The sequence below is a fragment of the Pogonomyrmex barbatus genome, unplaced genomic scaffold, assembly GCF_055798465.1.
Source record: "Pogonomyrmex barbatus isolate J1 unplaced genomic scaffold, ASM5579846v1 scaffold9, whole genome shotgun sequence".
Taxonomy (NCBI): domain Eukaryota; kingdom Metazoa; phylum Arthropoda; class Insecta; order Hymenoptera; family Formicidae; genus Pogonomyrmex; species Pogonomyrmex barbatus.
The window spans coordinates 3,639,928-3,661,303 of NW_028297193.1; the positions used below are offsets into that span (position 1 = coordinate 3,639,928).

General features: G+C 36.1%; 2 protein-coding genes across 7 annotated transcripts; one reads left to right on the forward strand and one right to left on the reverse strand.

Moving 5' to 3' along the window:
* Window positions 1–1,548: 1,548 nt before the first annotated feature.
* On the forward strand, window positions 1,549–17,915 carry Klp98A (kinesin-like protein 98A). 6 transcript variants are annotated; one of them, XR_016141240.1, is made up of 16 exons: window positions 1,549–1,922; window positions 3,521–3,590; window positions 7,632–7,742; window positions 8,459–8,575; window positions 9,011–9,256; window positions 9,493–9,665; window positions 9,820–10,225; window positions 10,316–10,600; window positions 10,785–11,198; window positions 11,271–11,468; window positions 12,943–13,065; window positions 13,374–13,475; window positions 13,523–13,681; window positions 13,746–14,552; window positions 14,651–14,747; window positions 14,823–14,838. XR_016141240.1 is itself a non-coding variant. In XM_011640927.3 (16 exons), exons 1-16 carry the CDS (start codon window positions 1,876–1,878, stop codon window positions 15,704–15,706), a joined length of 3,963 nt encoding a protein of 1,320 aa, XP_011639229.2. In that variant the 5' UTR covers window positions 1,550–1,875; the 3' UTR covers window positions 15,707–17,915. The 6 variants fall into 6 exon arrangements, 5 of the variants coding, with proteins under 5 accessions (XP_011639229.2, XP_011639231.2, XP_011639230.2 ...); XM_011640927.3 differs by adding an exon at window positions 15,461–17,915 and having other exon boundaries at window positions 1,550–1,922; window positions 13,746–14,747; window positions 14,823–15,086; XM_011640929.3 differs by adding an exon at window positions 15,461–17,915 and having other exon boundaries at window positions 1,550–1,922; window positions 12,991–13,065; window positions 13,746–14,747; window positions 14,823–15,086.
* Window positions 17,492–20,825, reverse strand: Psn (presenilin). The gene is made up of 8 exons (XM_011640933.3): window positions 20,688–20,825; window positions 20,319–20,572; window positions 19,945–20,192; window positions 19,659–19,868; window positions 19,356–19,576; window positions 19,016–19,288; window positions 18,593–18,831; window positions 17,492–18,522 (listed from the first exon to the last, which is right to left on the reverse strand). Exons 2-8 carry the CDS (start codon window positions 20,448–20,450, stop codon window positions 18,367–18,369), a joined length of 1,479 nt encoding a protein of 492 aa, XP_011639235.1. The 5' UTR covers window positions 20,451–20,572; window positions 20,688–20,825; the 3' UTR covers window positions 17,492–18,366.
* Window positions 20,826–21,376: the final 551 nt, after the last annotated feature.

The following is a 21,376-nucleotide window of genomic DNA, read 5'->3' on the forward strand; positions in this document are numbered from 1 at the left end:
AAAACACTTCTTAAAATGCTAACCTTTTTATTTTTAAACGTATGCCATTCAAATGATAAGAGCTATAGAAAAATGTTTTAAATAAAATTCTATATCTTCAAAGGCATTTGTAAATCGCATTCAGAACATGAATAAAGTTATATCCTGCATAATTTGAAAGATGGCGTCACGTAGTTTCCATTTCTTTTCTGCGCTAGGTAAACAGATTCTTCTGGAATTACATCCGTATTCTCGGGCTTTGACGCGTCTTTGTTAGATGACACGTCGTTGGGATTCATCTGATACTTTTCTATACGTGCTGCATTAGCATAAACAATGCGATATTACGCGGTCAATGGCAGGACTGGGGCACCGACCATCATCATCCCGCGACCATATTTAGCCTTCCGGAAGTGCGTTGCGCCTAAACAAATTCACTATTTATGCAGCGCAAACGCAGTTACGTCAATTCAATTGATTACAAATCGCGATGCGTATCGTGTAACCGCACGACTCTTCAAGGTTCTCACAATCTACCGTTTGTCTTCTCGTCTGAGACGATGAAATAGCCTTCCTTTAATAAATCTTGGAGTGAATTTTTTATTCAAATGTTTTAATTTCTTTTTAACGAAATTAATTTTTGAAACATTGCGAAACTATAAAGTGAATTTCCTTTTGGTTTCTGTCAAGGATAACTTATATTTCTTTAAAAATTGGGTTTTTTGCAATTTATAACTACAAGAAATGCAGAAATGTGTTTTCCGTCATTTCATTATTTTTAATCCCTATTTTATAGAGACAGATAGATTAGAATTTTTTAAGAAAAGAAGTATATACGACTCGGATATCGCAACATTTGTTTTGCTGACCTTCCTAAGCTTGGCAACGAGACGATGACGTGAATTCACGTCGCGACCGCCGTTATGCGCTTGAAAAACCGCAAAGCAATTTGATTCGGCGATCGCTGGCGTGGGTGGTGCAGCTCGGCCTTCTCCGCTTGTGTTCGTGTTAACGGCCGCCGATGACGTCATTGCACCATGAACGCAAGGATCACGTAAATCTTTTAAGGAGTGCTTCAGTCCACAACTCTCATTTCTCCATCTTTATCCTCAAGTGCCCTCCTTACTAGTTACGGCAGCAGACTCAATAATAATAATAACAAAGATATATTGTATTAATGTATTGACTCCATATTTTTCAGATATATCTCAATGAGTGACCATATCACTTTGGACAATTACAATAACAGACGATTCAATTAGAAAAAGTTATACACGGATATTCGTAAATGTCTAGAAAGAAAGTAGTTTAGAGGACACACGTTTTTCTTCTTCCTTTCTTCATTATTTGTATTTTAATAAAATTGTAACGTTCCATATATTTAAATATATGTATATACATCTTTTTCCTTGACATACATTGCGTCATTCTTTTTACGTATATCTCTTTCAGATTATGTTGAATATTAATTTGAATATCCTCTACAGTTCGCCTTCGACGGTCTTGGAGCAAATAAGCTGGCGCGATCGAGTTGCGCGGGAATTACGCATGCGCATTTTCCTCGTTCGACTCGCTCCGCTTAGTTCGGAGCAGCGGCAGTAGTCGCTCGCGGTCGTCCGTCACGAGTTACGAGCGTGTGAGCAAAAAGGAATGATGTCGCAGTTACTGGACGCGCTCGAGGTTCGACGAGGACGCCAGCGTCTTCCGTAGGCCAACGCCACGCGACGCGAGACGGCTGCCGTAGCGTCGTCGCGACGCCACGCGTCCGTACCGCTCTTGTGTGCCGAAGACGCGCCTCCTCCGCACATCTCATCGCCGCGAGAAACGGTGGTGGCGTTGATCGCACCTCGCGTTTCCTCGCCTCGTTAAGCCCGATGCACTCCTTCTCGGGAGACCATGGCATCGGTGAAGGTGGCCGTGAGGGTTCGACCCTTCAACAAGAGGTGCGTGTGTGTCGTGCAACTGGTGACCGGAAGAACTTGCCTCGCCTCACCTCTCATCTTGCACCGCGAGAACGAAAGAATCACCCATGCATCACCCACGATGTCGTATACCGTCGTTGTACTCGCCTACAATTCCGATGCTAGAATACCCGTCCGCGCAGTGCGACAAAATTTCGTTTCCTTTTCGGATGACGTCAGTCCGAATTCGCTGTGAATTCAACTGCACGCATCGGCATCGTGAATACGCTAGATATATATATCACGTGCAAATTTATCCGAGAGATTTACGCGAGCGTAATGAGCACGCTGACCGATCAGAGTCCCTTTTGATCCCTGATTCAAATTCCGCAAGCAATATGTTGACTTATACTGAGCGTGTCATATACATATTTGCACACATCGAGTCGTGGACGACGGCATTTAGGGCGCAACCACCGTTGCATTAACGAATTCACTGACGTCTTCGAACGTCCAAAGAATGTTTCCAGTTCCCTCAACGTCCTTTGAACGTATTCTAGATTTTCTTGTTGTTTGTATTGCCAGCAGTCGATATCATTACGCAATTATTTTGCGGTCAATAACATCTCGCAGACGACGTTTCTTCGTATTACAGCGTATTGATCATCGACAAGAATATTATCACTAAAATCATAATTTTGACACATTATTAATAAGTACAAAGGATTCTCCCAACTGATGTACGCACGCGATCAATGCAATTCATCATCATTAGAATGATTCATGATTATTTGTATTCGTATACTCTATGCTTTTGTAGAGAATAAAAAATAAAAAGAGTAAAGGTCATTAAAAGCATGATTCACTGTCTTTCTGCGAAATAAAGATTTTACTTTTATCCATTTTGTCTATCTTAGTTACAAGTCCACTTATCAGACATTTATGTAAACAGTTTTATTTGCGAAAAGTGTTTTGATTTTATTTGAATTTTTTATCTATATCGATCTCAATAAATAAAATTAAAAAAACAAATTTAAAACGACTCTACAATTTAAACCACACTTTTGTGCATTAGGAAAAATTTTATATCGATAAGATGTTCCAATTAACAGAATACAAGTATTCATTGTCCAATTAAATTGTTGAAAATTTTTTTTTTTATTTTTTTCTTTTTCATTATATTTCTTATACATTCGACGCGAGACTCAATTGTGTTTCTTGATTCTGAATAGAAAAATTCGTTTAGTTTTAATTTTATCTCTCTTATAAGTAACAAATGATTCTGACATTTAATATTTGACGATCAACAAAACACTTTTACACAGTCGCGTTAACAATATCGGTCATCATTTTCTCTTTTCGAGATAGAAAATAAATATCTCGGTGCAATGTCCTCTTGAAAAACGACAAATTCAATTATTCTGTCAGCTGCAGAAAAGTTTGAGAAATGACAGCACAACTGCAATTCAGCCGCTGTTGTCGCACGTTATTGACAGCACATGACATAATTGTGTCATCGTGATATTGACTGGTGTGTATTACGAACCAGTGAACCGCGCGCGATTTCCGAATTCCGTATTGCTTGTCGCAACGTCGGGAGAGGTCGATGCCGAGATAACATCTTGGTTATTGCTTTACAGAGAGGTAGCGATGAACGAGAAATTAATCGTGCAGATGAATGGCAAGAGGACGCGGATCTTCAACACCAAGGTAGGTCATTTCGCACGCGCGTCACTTCCATCCTCCCTTGTCGAAATCAGTGTCGAATCTTCATTTTATTCGTTCCGCGCGACATTATTTAATTACTGAGTTATGATAATGTGATGTTTTTACACAACTTGAATATTATTATCGCCATCTCCATCCAAAACAAAAATTATAAAGGACTCACTAATATGACAATTTTTTAGACGCAATAATGAATGCAGTGACATTAGCTTATCTTCTGCATTGTTAGCTATTGTTTGTATAATTCTTCATTTTTCATACGATTTTGTTTTCAGAAAAATGTATGCTTTGTTATAATTTTGAAAAATTTAAAATTAAATTTTGATCTTAAATATTTTAATCACAATTTAAATTTTTTTAATGAATTGATAATTTGAATTTATAAAACAAAGAATTATGATTCTTTTCTTTGAATTCTTTTGTTGGACTATATAATGATAATGATATTTAATCTCTGTTGAAAATCATCATTATTGTTATTATTGTTATGTAGCAGCTGATCCGAGCAGCTGCACAAACGCGACAGTAAATTTCGAGTATGATCATTATTAATCGAGGTCAACTCTCGCATGGACGATTTTCGCGCGCAAACGCGAGTCGGAGCTGATTTCGGTCTTGTTTCACAAGAATACAAATTCGATCAATCGCTACATAGTGGATGTTCCAGAAGAAACAGAACTGCAGGAGAGCAATACAAATTATCAGAACTAGACGGTTCGGAAAAAAAAAATTAGAATTTATCTGTTATGTTTACGTTTTACTCTTCATGGGAATAAAATATTATTCATCAGTTTTTAATTTTGATTTTAAAGTTGATAAAAATTTTAAGAAATTTTAGATACAAAATTTTGAATTTAACTTAATAGTATATTTCTTCTTCATTTGATATTACATTAAATATTTTTTGCATATTAAAAAATATATTCATAAAGGCAATTAAATAATAGGAAAATTATGCATCGTTCTATTTAAAACAAATCTTAGTTTATTATAAAACATTTAATTTGCAGCTTTTGTAAAGTTACTCTTAAGCGTTAATGCTTTTATTATTGAGAATTATTGCGAATTATAAAGATAGTCGCTAGATCAAATTACGTGGGCGGATACCAACCTGTTGTACGAGAGACGCACCTTCAATCTAAAAGTGGTTGTTGTCGCATATTTGCGTTTTGATTCTATGTTTATAAACTGAAGGTCCATTCATGATGCAAGCGCGATTATATCATGAGTCCACCGTCCTCTTTAGTCCAAACTAAGTGCAAGTTCGGTCTTTCGACATCTCGCGCAATCAAATTTTGCATAGTGTAAAACTTTGATATCACAAAAAAGTTTCGACGCTACATTTTCAATTTGCAATTACACAGTCTATCATTCATTTATCTTAATTTAAAAATAAATGTTTGTAGCATCAAGTGTTATTTCAATACTATCTCCAATATTAGAAGGCTACTGTATAAAATGTAGAAAACATGTAGAAAATTGATTAGTTATATTAATAGTAATATTCTTAGTTATACGGTAGCTTGAGCGTAAAAACTTACTTCGTGGTACCGCAAAGTACCGAGAACATAATGGCCTTAAATAAACTTTCTAAAGAATTTCTAAACCGGAAGTTGTGACGTGGACGATCTGTTCTTTTTTGCTATAATCGCCTAACGCTTCGCGAATTCAGTATCATAATTTCTGCTCGAATAAATTTTATCGATTCCCAGGCCATAATCAGTAATGTGCCTTTGATCGCTCGATCTTTGATCAAAAGTTACTTCCTATTGATGGAATAAAATTATTTTGCATTTATATATGTTTTATTTTGATACAATTCTAAGAATTGCTTCAATTAGAAGAGAAGTATATTAGGAAGATAATTAAAAAAAAAAAAAAACGAAAAGAATATGAGTTTTTTATTTTTTTCAAAATAGAAGATTACTAGATTGCTCGTTCCATTGATCCCTTTGAAGACAAAGTTGAAATGTTTAAATTTTATAAAATAAACTGCTGAGGAAAAGTTATAAATAAGTTTTAAGATAGCATAATCGTTTAAATTGATCTTTGCAAATCGATAACGATAAATTGTAAGATGACTTAACAAAACAAAAAAATGACATGTGCATTTCTCAATCTATGGTTACCAGCGTGAATCTCCGTGCTGGATGGTAACGGCATGCGTTGAGGAGAAAGTGCGAAAATCGCGGTTGGACCACAGCGATCAACAACAACTCGTTGCTCGACGAGTCGCGCGCGCGCGATTACGGCTACGCAATCGAGTGCAATTGCCGCGCGGCCGTGCCACGCCGTGTTGTATAATCCACGTTTTATCCGCATTCAATTAACCCTTATCCGGACGATCTCTCTTGATTAGAAAGAGAAAAGGCCAATTCCATCGGAGAGCAATAGCTTGGCAAAAAAAAGATCATCGGCGAGAATTAAGTGCAGTCTTGGCCAAAGGCGCATAGCGCACCTAATCGATATTGATAAGAGCCAAGCTCGCAAATTAACAATACAATTTTAGAACAAACAGTACACAATTACTATAATTAAGATAAATTAAGTAGTAATTAAGATAAATATCGAATATATAGTTTCTGTGATAAAATATGTTTTCTTAAATATGTTTTCATGTACTTTTTTAATTGCTTTGTGATTTAAAAATATCAGTTGTCGAGATTTATTGAAGGTAGATTCTTAGATGATTCTTCAATTTTATTTTGCCTATATATATCGCAGTGGAGCCTAGAAATTTGCATGAATAAGAATATAAATTAATAACTGTTTTCTGACCATCAATGTATTTACGCATTCAATTAAATTGCATGCAAAATCGTAAAAGGAAAATTGAAAATCGTTCGTTTTATTTTTTAATTATCTTCTATTCACTTTCTTGCATAATGCAGCACGATATTCCCAATGATGTTTTATCGGTTACGTAGAATATAAACCGAGAAATACACATCCGATATATTTAATGTACGCAGCCATTTCATTGCAAAAAATTGCAATTCAGATGATTTAAATGCCAAGCAATAGCTTGGAAAAACGACAAAAATAAAGAAGAGAAAAATAATTTAAAAATATATATTTTATGGAATGTCTTAAATTATATTTATTATCTGGAAATATCTACAAAATCTGAAATTCTTACTTAGAAATTTAACTGCTTGAAGAAATAAACTTATTAAAAAATTTTTAATTAAAAAAATTTTTATCAAAGCTTTTTTCAAAATTTTATTTTATTTTATTTTATTTTATTTTATTTTGCAAATGTCAAGAGTACCGAAGTGATATATTTTAATATAAAAATGTAAATTTTGTTTTGAGATTATTAGATTTTTAAATCAAGTTTTATTTAGCTTTCTTAATAAGTTTTGTAAACTTATTAAGAAGAGATTTCTAGGGCAGTATTGACATTTTTTTATACTTTTTATTTATGGCGGATTCTATATTTGCTCATAATATTTAATATTTATTAGACACAAATAATTAAAAATTTTATGCAATTTCACGAATCACATCCTCTTTTATACTTGTTTCAAATCTGACATTTAAAATAAATTATCTTTTGATATAATACAATATATAAGGGTAAAAACTAGGGGAGTAACTAATAATATATTTGAACTTTATCTCGGGAAATTTTATTATTTTAAATTAAACTGTCTGCAAAACCACTGCAAATGTTTTGTCCGGGCTTGAATATAGAGATAAAATTTATTATTTTAATTACATATAGATACAAATTGATTTAATTATATATAGATATAAATGTTACTATACACGTAACACACACACACACACACACACACACACACACATATGTACGCACACGACGATAACACTAATTTTATATTAATTTTGTTCTGTCTCGACTCAACATAATTTATCTATTTTTGTCACCTTCATAATAAATTGCTGCTATTCATTCATCCGTACTATTCATTCCTCCATTAATGATTAATTGAACTTTAGCAATAACAAGAGCGATAGCAGAACGCCATAGGAATAACGATTACTACTTATTGTCTACAGACACCGGATAGCTGCAGAGATATCGACCGGGGGAAGTACAAAGACTTCACGTTCGATCACTCCTACTGGTCCTTCGATTCGAACGACGAAAATTATGCGTCCCAGGAAGAGGTTCATATCAATATTTTTTTTATCAAAATTGAAATAAAAACTAGGACAAAAATCATTCGCTCGAGAGATTTCGCGATCGAGTGACGAAGTTATTCGAGTGACGAAGCTATCAACCTTGAAAATACATGAAACATTCGCGACGACGTTACCGTACATGGAAAGATGAAACCGGTCGACTTATGCTTGCATAGCTCGTTATAGTTAACTTAATTGCGCGATAGCAAAGTACAAACAAAAGAACTGCGAGAGAAAGAGAGAGCGAGGAAGAGAGCGAGTCTCGAACACGACAAACAATTGTAATAAAAATTAACTTTTCTAAAGATATAATATAATCAGCAGCCACAAAGCCACATCTATCACACAATGTCGTAACAAAAACTTTAAGTTCGATTAATGTTTCGAACAAACATTTTTAACAAATGAAAAACCGTCAAAGCATAATCATCAATCAAAATGATCTTGTTACGTAAGACATAATCGCGAGATAATCATGATAATCGCTTCGAACTACGATATAATCGTTAAAATCGGCATTATTATAGCTTAATTAAATATTATTTTGTAAAACGTGTCCGCTCGTTACGTTTCGTTGAGGCGTAGCTTGAGACTTTGACTGATGAAATTTGCTCCGTTTCCGCGTACTGAAGCGAGACGCCGCTCGTGTTATCAGACGATAAAGCGAAAAACATTAATCCAATCGTTTTCCCTTTATCTAGGTTTTCTACGATCTTGGTACGGACGTAATAGAAAGTGCCTTCGAGGGCTACAATGCCTGCGTTTTTGCCTATGGCCAAACAGGATCTGGGAAGACCTTTACAATGATGGGCACGCCGGTAATGTGATAATTCTCTAAAGTTCTTCAAAAGAATATTCTCTTTCTCTTTTTTTTTTTTTCATTTGCTGCAAGTGGAAAAAGAACTTTTGCGTCGGTGTTCCCTCAAAGCTTAATTTAAATAAATAGATGAAAGAAAAGAAAATGAATGAAAGAGAGAAGCAAAACTTTCTCATTATTACGGAACTTTTTCATCATTAAATAAACGTAATTAACGAACGATGTTACATATTCTATAATTAACTTCTCTCAACCAAATTGATATAAATTTTAAAAAAATGTATGAAATATAAAATAAAAAACTGATGTTGCAACCAGTCACGCTTTCTCCACTTTTATTCAAAGATGTAACATATTGTAAATGTAACATATTGATTTTGTCTTAAATTTCTTTTCTTCCTTCTTGTATAATTTATTATGTATTTTCAATTCGTAGGAAGCTCAGGGTTTGATACCACGTATTTGCAAGACGCTTTTCGCTAGAATGGCAGCCGGAAAGGAGAGCGGAGCGTCGTACAGAACGGAAGTATCTTTCCTGGAAATCTATAATGAAAGAGTAAGAGACCTGCTCAGACTGGACCAAAGCCAATCCCATTCGCTGAGGGTACGAGAGCACCCCACGGGAGGGCCTTATGTTCAAGATCTGTCTTGTCATCTCGTCTATGATTATTCGGACATTCAGGTGGGACGAGAAAGCAAAACGGTTTTTTAATAGCGCGCAAGTTCGATTCGCTTATCAGCTCATCATATCACTATGTACTAAAAAAATGCAACAACGCAAAAATCCTTATGTTTCTAAAAATTATAATTATGTTAATTTTTTCTATTGTACTACAAATTATATAATAAATTTTTGATACTGTTATCTTAATATGAATAAAAATATTTATGCAAGATGAGATGATTATTCTTGTTCAGGAATGTATGGTGAGAGGTAATACGCACAGAACTACAGCTAGCACAAAGATGAACGACGTGAGTAGCAGGAGTCACGCGATTTTTACAATAACCTTCGTACAAGCCGGCCTCTCGGAAGGCAACATGCCGTCAGAGACTGTTTCCAAGGTGCATCTTGTCGATCTGGCTGGAAGGTAGTTAAAAAAAAAAGTATCCACGAATCTCGAGTTATTTTCGACTCTCTTTTCGAAAAAATGAGTGAATGAAAAGAAAATAAAACAAGAACGTCATGATGAGTATTTGTACGATTTTTTTTTTTTTTAAATCCGATGTTTTCTGCCTATTCAGTGAACGTGCGAACGCGACTGGAGCGACGGGTCAACGATTAAAGGAAGGTGCGCACATCAACAAATCATTGGTGACTCTAGGCACTGTGATATCCACGCTCTCCGAGCTCAGTTCTGCCAGCGGTGATGCCTCTGCCACAAAACGAAATACGTTTATTCCTTATCGCGACAGCGTGCTCACATGGCTGTTGAAGGATTCTCTAGGCGGTAATTCCAAAACCATCATGATAGCGACTATCAGTCCGGCGGAATGCAACTACAACGACACTCTCAGCACTCTTAGATATGCCAATCGCGCGAAAAATATTATTAACAAGCCGACTATTAATGAAGATGCGAATGTCAAACTCATTAGAGAACTCAGAGCAGAGATAGAAAAGCTGAAATCTCTCATCGATAAAAATATGGCAAGTATCTGGAATGTGCCCACGCGTTTCCTCTGTATCTTTTCTTATTATTATTTTAGAAAAAAAGATATATTTATTTGTTATTTATAGAGCGTGGAAAAGCCGCCGCAAGTGTTATTGGCTCAAATCCAAGAGAAGCAAGAGCAAGAAAAGGTATTGACCGAGGAATGGACTGAAAAGTGGCGAGAGACGCAACAGATTTTGCAAGAACAAAAGGCGTTGGGTCTACGAAAGAGCGGAGTCGGTGTAGTTCTTGACTCGGAAATGCCGCATCTAGTTGGTATTGACGACGATCTACTTAGTACCGGTGTTACATTATATCACTTAAAAGAGGGAAAAACGTTAGTCGGCACGGACGAAGCTTCCGTTGTTCAGGTGAAAATATATAAATATAATAAAACTCTCAAATTTGTATAAAGCAAAAATTAGCCATTGTCTGAACTATCGCTCTAATCCAAATAAAAAAATCAAAGTTTAGTTCAAGACTTGATTCAGATAGGTTATTCTAATGTACCAATTAATAAAAGGTCGATTAAAACTTTCATTGTATTACAAACAGGATATTGTATTGACTGGTGTGGACGTAGAACCGGAACACTGCGTGGTCGAGCTAGATAGTGGCGTGGCAACATTACATCCACTATCACCTCATTGCTGGATCAATACTGCTCAAGTAGACAAACCAACAAGATTGTCCCAAGGTTGTATCATTCTCTTGGGTAGAAATAACATGTTTCGATACAATGATCCGGCTGAGGCAGCAAAACTCCGAAAGGAAGGCGGCTCGGGCAATGGCAATCTACAATCAACGGTCGTCAATTTATCGAGATTGTCGTTATTGAGTTGGAGCGTCTCCGATCTGCACGCATCCTGTTCTAGCGACAATCTTCTGAACTCGAGCGAAGACCTCAGGGCGGTCGAGGAATTGGAACAGCAGAAGGCCGCGCTTCTAAAGGAAAAGGAAGACTTCAAGGTTCGTAGATAAAATATTCTAGATCTCCTCATCCCCCGTTGGATCGAATTTGGATTAATCGATTCCTTGTAGAGAGAACAAGAAGAACGCGAGGAAAGATGGATCGCTAGAAGGGAAGCGCTGGAGGGAGCTCAACGTGAGTTGGAGCGCGAATGGGGAGCACAGTGGAAAGAATGGGCGGACGCAATCGCGGTCTTAGAGTCGCGTCAACGAGAGCTGCGTGCGCGCCGACATCTCCTGGAACAAGAACGGCGGGACGAAATGACGCAAGTAAGTGACACGGACGCGCCTCCGTCTCCGGACTTGAATGTAATCTCGATTAAGTACCAATTCTACCTCGTCCTTGTCGCTATCGGTGTCCTTATTTGCTTGTCTGGCAACATCATCATCTACTCGCACGTTTGTCCGTTAAATATGTGATATCTCGGTGTATCTCAATGGAGCCGCGCTCTCTTGTTCACGCGTCGCAGTACGAGATGCCACGAATTCGTAGACGAGCAGATTCTGCGAATGTCCTGACTATACAAATATCATTTGCGAAATGACGTTTCGATCCAGACCAAAATTCTTGTGATTAAGATACACAGTCCTGTCTATCGATGTCTAGATTCAGGCCTATCAGTATGTGTATTCCTCTATAGCAAGTTTTCATTGTCGTTTGTGATGAGATTTGCGTTTGCTATCCATTGTCTACGTGAAATTATCTTGATTCCTCTGCCGGCCTCGAGAATCCTCAAATATATTGCGTATATTTACAATTAACATATTAATACTTACAAATTGTTTATGTTAACGGATTGCGTTGATGTATATGAGTAAGCTGCTGGTCACGAAAAGGTGCTAGTGCTGAAAAGATATTGCCGGACAGAGATGGCATTCCTTGGAATGTTATATATTTAAGTACCTAGTAAGAATGTTAAGAGTGAAGTATGTACATATCTTGGGCTTGTTTGTATAGAAAATACGTCTATGGGTTTGTTATGCGAGATATAAAGATACAGAGGCACTAATTATTGTTATACTGATATATATATATATATTGTTGTTTAATAAATTTTTCATACAAAAATTGGCGTTTGATCCTCCACGAAGTATCTGCACGCACTCTCACTGTTTTTTCATTCTCTCTCTTTCTCTTTCTATTTCTTTCTCTTTGTTTCTCACATAATTTATAAGAGTATGCATTCGATCGATTTAACACTCCCGATTAACAAACCCAATTTCTCGTCGTTGCACCTCGAAGTCCGTCCGTACATGCACTATTTCGAGTCTTAATTAAGACTAAAGTACTTAGACTAAAGAAAAATCATTATTTTCTTAAGCTAATGCATCGCGAGAATACGTCGCTGTTTATTAATTCTATTTATTTTGTGTAGTGTGTTTATTCATATTTTCATTTTTATTTGTATTTTTAAAAACATGCATAAGAATAAGATTATTAAATATTTATATATTATATATATATATATATGTGCGTTAATATTTATATTAAAAATGTTACATCCATAACATCGTACAGCATCAAAAAATATTTTTATACATTCCAAGAAAGAGAATATCTTTATTTTCTCTTTACTCATTTTCAGGAACTATCTCGCGTTATTGATATTTCGTGATTGTAAAAATTTATTTACTTTTTCGTTTCGTTAAAAATATCTATCAAATTATTAATATTTAATTTTGAATCATCTTTTGTTGATTATCTCTTTTGTTAACGCATCGGTGTGTGTGTGTGTGGTACCAGGTAGAAAATATATGTAGGGAAGTCGCCTATCTGCGTACATTATTGCAGTCCAAGCATCGACAATTGCAAGAGCTCGTCAACAGTCAGGAACGCGCGCAAACTTATCAGCATCGATGGGAAAAGGTAAGGATTACATCGCGAGCGAAGCCTTCGAATTCGTGTCTGTAACGCGCATGTACATTGCAAACGACACGCGATGCATACTAGCACTATATTCATATAATTTTCTTTTATGATCATCCATAAGTTGCGGACGATATAAATTCTTTTTCGGCAATATTTTCTTTTATTATAACTGAAACAACGGGATGTGAAATATTCCCGATTGTTAGATAAACGTATATAAATGTGAAAGGTCGAAAAGTGTTTCATATTGCGGTAATATTAACGTAATTTTATAGAAAATGAATGAAGCGAAATGTGCATTTCAGACGGATAATGGTCTTGCTAGCGACGACAGTCTGCCCGAATCTTGGTCCAGTCTCAATGACGAAAGGTGCATCGACAGTGTCAAGCAATTGATGAATCATCACGTAAGTAGATTAAAAATTTCTTGTTTAAATATCTTTTTTTTTTAAAGAAAAAATATCATTTTAAACAGAAGAAAGAACTAGCCGCTTTGGAGAGCGAATTGCAGAACAAAGTCAAATCTCTGAACGAACATCAAAATAAGGTGGATAAGATGGAGAAGGAACTGATGGAAATCGCGAAGAGGCAAAAGCAAATATTCAAAACGGAAGTATGTACCCATAAAATATTAGCACTTGACAAAATTACGTATTCTTTACATCAATGATTTTTAGCTGAGCGGTGAAGGAGTAACGGAGAAGAAAATGTTGTTGGCCAAGCGGACTCAAGAACAGCTTGAAGATATCGTACGGCGTAAACAGAGTCTATCGTTAGACTTGAAACGCGTTACGCCCGCATTTTTGGACGACGATTGTTCGTCAAACGACTGCGATGAGACGGCTTTTAGTTGTAAATCCTTCCAGGAAGCAAACAACAGGAAATATCAGATTGTTGCGGACTTAAATTTGTTGCCGCAGAGTATACCGAGCTCCGACACCGCGGAAACATTCCACACGGCAGCTGCCGACTCCCCGGAACTTCGCATAGCTTTCGAGGATGCCGACACAACGTGTCTGAGTGATCAGAAAAATAAATCCGCGAACGAGGAACGAGATGACCACTTAACGCACGACGACAGCTCATCCACAGTGGACAGTAAAAACACAACGAACGCGAACAGAGCTACTTCCACGGAACTGACGAGCGACGAGGAAGGGAAGGTACAGGCGCCCGTGGTATCCACCATCCCGGAAAACATGCTCCAGGATACGCTGGAGTCGCCGGTACAGAAGAATCCGGCGATGAGAAGATTGAACCAAAGAATCGCACGTCAACGGATGATGGTGATGAGATGTCTAGATGCCGGTACACCGTCGAAGGAAGATCTCAATCGGCAGATAATGATACTTCAGGATCTACAGAGACAGCAGATCGAGTTGGAAGTGTCGCTGCTAGAGGACGAACGGAAAAGTCACTCCGCCAGGCAATCCCAATGTGACAGCGACAGCGATAGACTCATCACCAATGAGGCCGAGAACTATGTACAGAACGAAAATGCTTACTGTAGTGTTGTAGAACCTACGAATAATAGTTCCGCCATTCTATTAACGGTAGCGCAAACCAGATCTCAACTTTTCAGGAATAACAGGCCTAATACTAACGATCAAGAGACTTTGTTGGAATCATTAGCGTCTAAAAGATCCTCCGGCCGTGGTTACTCGACAGTTTATTTGACGGTAAGTCGGTATTTTTTTTTTTCTTTCTAGAATTAGTCTCGTGATGACACTTCAACAGACACGTTCTTTGCGCAGAGCCAGAATCGCGGCGATCGCTTGAGTAGTCCGTATTCTTTAACGATCACAAGGTCCCTGCCGTCGTTAATAGCGAATGATAACGAGTGCGTGATTAATATGATCGTCAGTGTGCCGTCGTACGTGATACGTGGAGCCGGTGCGTCTAGCCATTACGAGTATGAAGTAAGAGTTGTGGCGCAGGACGACAGTTGGACGTTGCTACGTAGATACAGAAGATTCCGAGAGTTATATATATCAATGCGACAGAAATACGGTAGCAAGGTACGTTATTAAATTGTATAACAATAATTATGAAAGGAGTCGCAACACACATGTCGCAAATATGAAAATTCGAGTAAATTATATGGAGTACCAAGTAGACCAAGTGTGCTACTTTAAGAATTTTTTTTTAATTTCTTATAAAAAATTTGGCCATAAAGAAACAATATCTGAATGTGGTCTATCTGAGTTTTAAAGAAATAGTTTTTTATTTCATATAAAAAAATTTGACCATAAAGAGATGTAAATTAGGCAGATTTAAACTACAGAAAATTCAAATTATTTCAAAATAAAATAATCACACGATCACTTTCATAAGCCTGAGGCACGCATTGGTGAGACAATCGATTTGATGAAAGCTCTTTACATGCACACAGGTCGCAGCAATATGCTTTCCCCCACGTCAAGTATTTCCGAAGTACGAAGTCGTAGCGAGGCGACGCCAGAAACGCCTCGAGGAATACCTTCGCCGATTAATTCAAGTCTGCTCGGAACTGCCGCATTGCGAGCCACTATACAAACACAAAGGCAACCTTAGCAATATAGACAAACAATCCTTGCTAGAATTCAGCCCATTCTTCAGACGTGGTATGTTTGAGAGTAGCAAATATGGAACTAGCTAAGGTACTATCGTGTAATTCTCATCTTTTCGAATGAAAAATGAATGAGAGAATTGAATAAGTAAGTTAATATGACAGATCTTTATAATTCATTGCATTTTTTTATTTTCCATTCTATTTATAAAAGTGCAATAACTATAGCAAGAGATATTAAATGAATTGATAGCAGACAATTTTATACAGAATGAGTCTCATAACATTTGTGAGTCGCGCACAATATATTCCTTAAATTACATATCGATTGTACGAAAAAATATGTAAAATTTTCAATAATTTATTTTAATAGGTTCAAGAGAGTATTACAGACTGTTTTATTAATAATTGAGTTACAAATGTTAAATGACTCATCCTGCTTTGTAGTTGTTATAAAAATATATGCTTCCAGAGCTTAGCAATTGTAAGACTGGTTTGTAGAAAATGAGCGTTCTCTACTATTACTGTCTCGTGTACGCGGCGAATTTGCACAGAGACATTAAAGGGAAAGCAACGTGATATATTCTTTACAAGAGAGTAAAGACCACAAGGTAAAGGCGAAGCAAAACATATCGCGTCATAGCGACTTATTTTTTCCTTTACAGATATTTTCCTAATGTCTTTCTCCCAATAGGATTCACGAAGTGTACCTTCCTTCGATATAGTCAAATCTTGTAGTTGATATTATTCTGATATTATTACGTTTATTAGCACAAACGAATATTATTGTAAACGACGAAAGAGCGAATTCGTCAGCAACGGTGACCATAACTTCGCATAGTTACTCAATAGCCGAAGAATATTTATTTTGTGCGTCGAATAGCATTTTATATGCGTGATCTGAAGTAGCGAATCGACTAGCGAATTGAAATTTTCCATTAGCATAATAATTGTAAGTTTGTAAACGTAGCAATGTGTTACAAGCGAGAAAGATATAAATATCTTTGTTAGAGTTCTTCCGTTTCTGAGATATCTATCGCTAGCTATATTATATATTATAGGCTATTAATAAAACTTTTACCGCTATTTTAAATCTATTTTAGAGATCCAAATAAGAAAAACATTTATATAAACGTGTGTTTAAAGATATCCTTTAAAGATTCTTAAAAAAATCAATAGTTTTTCATATTTCTTAAACACGAAATATGAAGAAAATAAAAAAAGTATATTTTTAATTTTATTCATCTTTATTTTTTTTTATTCATTTTTTTGAGAGTCACTCAAACTCTTTTTTTAATTTTTTTAAGACGAGGAAGGAGAGAGAAAAAATTCAAATTTTAAAGTGTTAAAATGTTTTTAATGCAGTGTACTCTTTGTTTCGAGACAATTTTTTGAATTGTAACTTTAAAAGAGGATATTTACGTATCTCGTGAATTCTTTATTCTTACTGTGGCCTTTACTAATATTTAAAGTAACGGTAAAATATTTATTAGTATCCTGTCTATGATGCGTGTGCGCATGCGCGTGTATGAACGTATGAACGTATATGCAAGGAATTAACAAACCACTGTTAAAGTTGGAGTTGTTATGCAGTTATTAGCATTTATTTGAATTTATTAAATACTAAACCAAAGTTGATCACACAATGATTATCGATTTTGGGAAGTATCACCGTGTTGCTATGAATGACGATGTATGATCAGATCAAGCAGTATGATTCAAGTATTGAAATTTTCTGAAAAGCTTCTTATTGGCGTGCAGAAGTCTTTGAGATAATATAAATCTGCTTACTCATCACATAGCCAGGGCATTTCGCATTTTACTGTCAACGAACATCAGAAATGCGATGAGAAATAAAAAAATAACACTTCCAGCTTCGAGAAAACGCTATATTTAGTAATATATTAAAATAAAATCTATATAAAAAAAAACACTAAACGCCAAGTACAGTAAATATGCTTTCCAGTAGTACGATAAAAAAAAGTATTTATTCCATGGCTGTGTGTAACCTGGACTTCGAGAAAACCCCACAGATTCATCCTGGCTAATAATTAATAAACTAATTAGCGAACTCGACGTTCTAGAGCAACGATACTATTCAGAGGCGCATACCGCATACTAATCGAGATGTGTATAATCGAGGCAGTTATTACTTATATTCGAACAGACATTACCTCACGTTTCATACGATTCACTGCGATCATCTCGTAGTTATCCGCTTTTTTTATACATGAATCTACGAGACCTATGTTCCATAAATGTAACAATGGAGTACAATAAATTGTTATAATGCAGCGCATTCTTCCGCTTTGTGTATCACATGTCGCCGCGATGAAATGTACCGCCTGTTTCCACAACGAGGCGCGTTTTCATAAACTCGCTTCGCATAGAAAAATACTAAGTAATTACATCCTCTAGCATTCTATGTTCTATTCTTGCTATATTAAAAATTTAAATTATTATTTTCCTTTTCTGAGCATTTTACGACATTCACACTTACATATTCACACTCAAATGCGTACATATACACATTCATACTTGATATACCTTAATACAATTCTCTGACAAATGTCTAAAAATGTAGGTACTCTTCGTCTTGATTTTTTTAGATCAGAAAGAGTCATATAAACAAATTAAAAAAAAAAACAAAGATCTTGAAAAAAATGGAAAAAATGAGTCCCCCCTTAGTTAATTTTTTTGCAATAAATTTTTGCAATACTAAATAATAGGATAATTTATCATACCTCAATTTAAATGAAAACTTGTTCGCTCGCTAAACTATCGGCAAACGGCGCGACAATCACTCTCGTGGCAAAATAAAACGTCAGACCGAATGTGATAGAAATCGGTAACGCGGGCAACGCTTTCTTGAATATGGCCAGCAACAGCAACGTCAAACAGAGGCCCTGTATAGAAAGTAATCAATTAGAAAAATTCTATCGGTGCGCATTTCAACGAACATATTTAAATACATACAATAAGAATAGCAACGAAACAAGCCAATGTAGTATTCCAGTCTCCATAGCTAGATGCTTTTCCAACGAGCACGCTATAAAATATGAAATCTCCGAGACCTAACTTAACTCCACGCTCTTCCTCGGCAACTGCAGGTTGCCCTTGCGATTCCCGCGGGCGACTGTCTTGTTGTCTCGTGCTTTCACTTAATGAAGACGAGTTCTCGCGCACTTCTTGGGCGCGCCTCGCGCTACGTTCGTCTGTATAATAACGATTAATTCACTTCTTTATTTCAAAAATCACCTTAAGATTAAATTTTTTGGATGTATTTGCTAAATTAAACAGTTATATAATTTAGATATTTAGTCTGTATAAAAAACACATATTATTTTACTTTATTAATTTTTATATAATTTTTCTATTAGATATTTTATTAATTCATACCGTGTGTTTCTACCCATTCAGGAGTGAAACCTCCTTCTTCTGCATCGCCTGATGCTTGATTATTTTGATTGTCTGCTTGGCCACGCGTAGGAGACGCCGCTGTGTCTCCAGAGGCCATAGTAGCTGCTTGTACATATCCAGCGTAAGTTACGGTAAACGAATACAACACAGTGGAAGAATATATTAGTGCAGGAAAAATAGATTCATTTCGTTCCTGTGCTGTTTCGACGAGTATTCTTAGCGGTCCTTTTGGTGTTAAAACCGCGATCAGATCTAAATGCAGAAAAAATGTAAAATCATCGATATACATGTAAAAGCTTCTATCATCAGAATATCTTACCCCAAATACTTATAACACCGAGGACAACCCATGCTGTCCACTCAGGTAAATATTTAATAAAAACGAGTGCCATCAAAGCAGAAATAAAGATCAGATATGCCTGTTGAAGTTGCAATGGCCCTTGCCAATGAATACAAATCATTCCAACTACGCCAAAATTCCATAAACCTATACCTAACGTGAATAGATCCATTGGAATATTATAAGCTTTCAATACTTGCCTGTAAGTAAAAATTCATTATAATTTTCTTTTTAACATTAAACATTAAATTGGATAAAGTATTCAGATTGTTTTATACTTACTCGCAATATAAAGCAGAGAACATTGAAAGCAAGAGAAGAGAACTTATAATTAGCCAGCCATGTATGACTTTATAAAATCTGTATTTATAAAGAATGATAAGTATCACAGTCATAAATACAATAACGCTCATGAGAATCAGCGAGTTGGCGAACGCCTGCCAAACTTTGGTACTCGTGTCCGAGCTATCCTCATGAAACGGAGTGTATACTCTAAAAAAATCATCATTTGGATAAATCCATATCAATTGCATAAGATATAAAAAAATTGTATTATTGCAAAACTTACAAGTACATTCCCTTAGTTGTATAGAAGTTCACTGAGCTAATAGTTGCCACCACAACTAACATACACAGCGAAACAGGGACAAAAAGCTTGATCACATGCGCCGCACCATATTTCAAATCTTCCTCTTCCTCGTCTCTGTAATGCCTTAGTATACCTTGATTATTGTTACCGGACGTGCCTCGTCTGTTCAGTCGACTGACGGTTGTGCCTGGTGCTTCAATCTGCACCCCAGGAATTCCATTTTCCACCTACAACATTGGATATCTTTAACATTTTAAAACGTGTTCCATCATAGAAAAGATCAATTATATTTAGAATTAATAAAAGAAATCTTTTTAAATAAAAGACAGAAAATTTTTCACTGAAAGAGTTACATCATTGAGACTCCTAGAGCGGCCCTTCCGACGATCGTTGCCCAGGATCAAGTCGTCCGTGCGAGACTCCGCGACGTGACCGTCCATCAGGCTTGTATACTCGTTCGCTGAATCGTAATCACTCTCAGACATTCATCAAAGTCTGTGTTTCTGAACGAGCGGACAGAAGACTCGTTTCTCAACAGCTTCTATTCCGTGCTATTTCGGACACTCTCGACACGCCTTGCGGTTTTGTTCCCTCAAACACGTCGTGTCTACATTAGAAAGAGAAACAAACAATTACAGCTTACATTCAATTTTCTCGTCTCTTAAATCATTCTAAATCATTCGTTTTATGAATAAAAATCTTGCTTGACAATCGTTTACAACCTCTCTTTCTCTTTCTCTCTCTTTCTCTCTTCAACACTGACTCACTGTGCGACCATCTTTAAAAAAAAGTACAAATCTACACTCTATTACACTCTCTACACTCAAAATAAGTACGTTCGTACAATATGTAATCATGTGGCTTCTCGAAATTTTACGACTTTTATTCGGATGACTCTCGTTTGACCACGTCCCATTAGCCACTCACAGGGGCCAGCGCCTAGAATTTTTCCATTGTTCAAACGGGTGTCATCCCTTTTGTTCATTTTTACTGATGTAAATTAACTTTAATTATACAAAGAGTAAATTAAACTGAGATTAAAATTAATTTACATTGGTGGAAATAAAAACATTATTCTTAGAAATCAAAAAACAAATATAAACTAAATTAAACCCGAAATTAAGGTTAATCTACATTGATAAAAATGGACAAGAAATTTCTTTTCTAAAATCTCATGATTTCAGATATCCGATTGATAAAAATAAAATAGAATACCCCGATGATTTCTTTATCCATAAATGATCAATAGAAGCTCGCGTTCTGTAGGAAATTCAGCTGGCTACATTGTTTCTTTAGAAAATAAATCATTCAATTGGTCATCAATCATTTGATATCGTGTGATGCACACATAGGAACGAGTCGTCCATCAGTTTTTCGCTATGTCAGAAGGAGAAATAACGTTGACCAATCA

Excerpts from the sequence above, each read along its gene's own strand:
- Klp98A (XM_011640927.3), top strand. The coding sequence starts at position 1,876 with ATGGCATCGGTGAAGGTGGCCGTGAGGGTTCGACCCTTCAACAAGAG. Across the intron at positions 3,591-7,631 it reads CGCGGATCTTCAACACCAAG|ACACCGGATAGCTGCAGAGA; the intron begins GTAGGTCATTTC and ends TATTGTCTACAG. Across the intron at positions 9,666-9,819 it reads CTTGTCGATCTGGCTGGAAG|TGAACGTGCGAACGCGACTG; the intron begins GTAGTTAAAAAA and ends CTGCCTATTCAG.
- Psn (XM_011640933.3), bottom strand. The coding sequence starts at position 20,450 with ATGTCTGAGAGTGATTACGATTCAGCGAACGAGTATACAAGCCTGATG. Across the intron at positions 19,577-19,658 it reads TTCTCTGCTTTATATTGCGA|GCAAGTATTGAAAGCTTATA; the intron begins GTAAGTATAAAA and ends TTTTACTTACAG. Across the intron at positions 19,289-19,355 it reads CGGTGTTATAAGTATTTGGG|ATCTGATCGCGGTTTTAACA; the intron begins GTAAGATATTCT and ends TTCTGCATTTAG.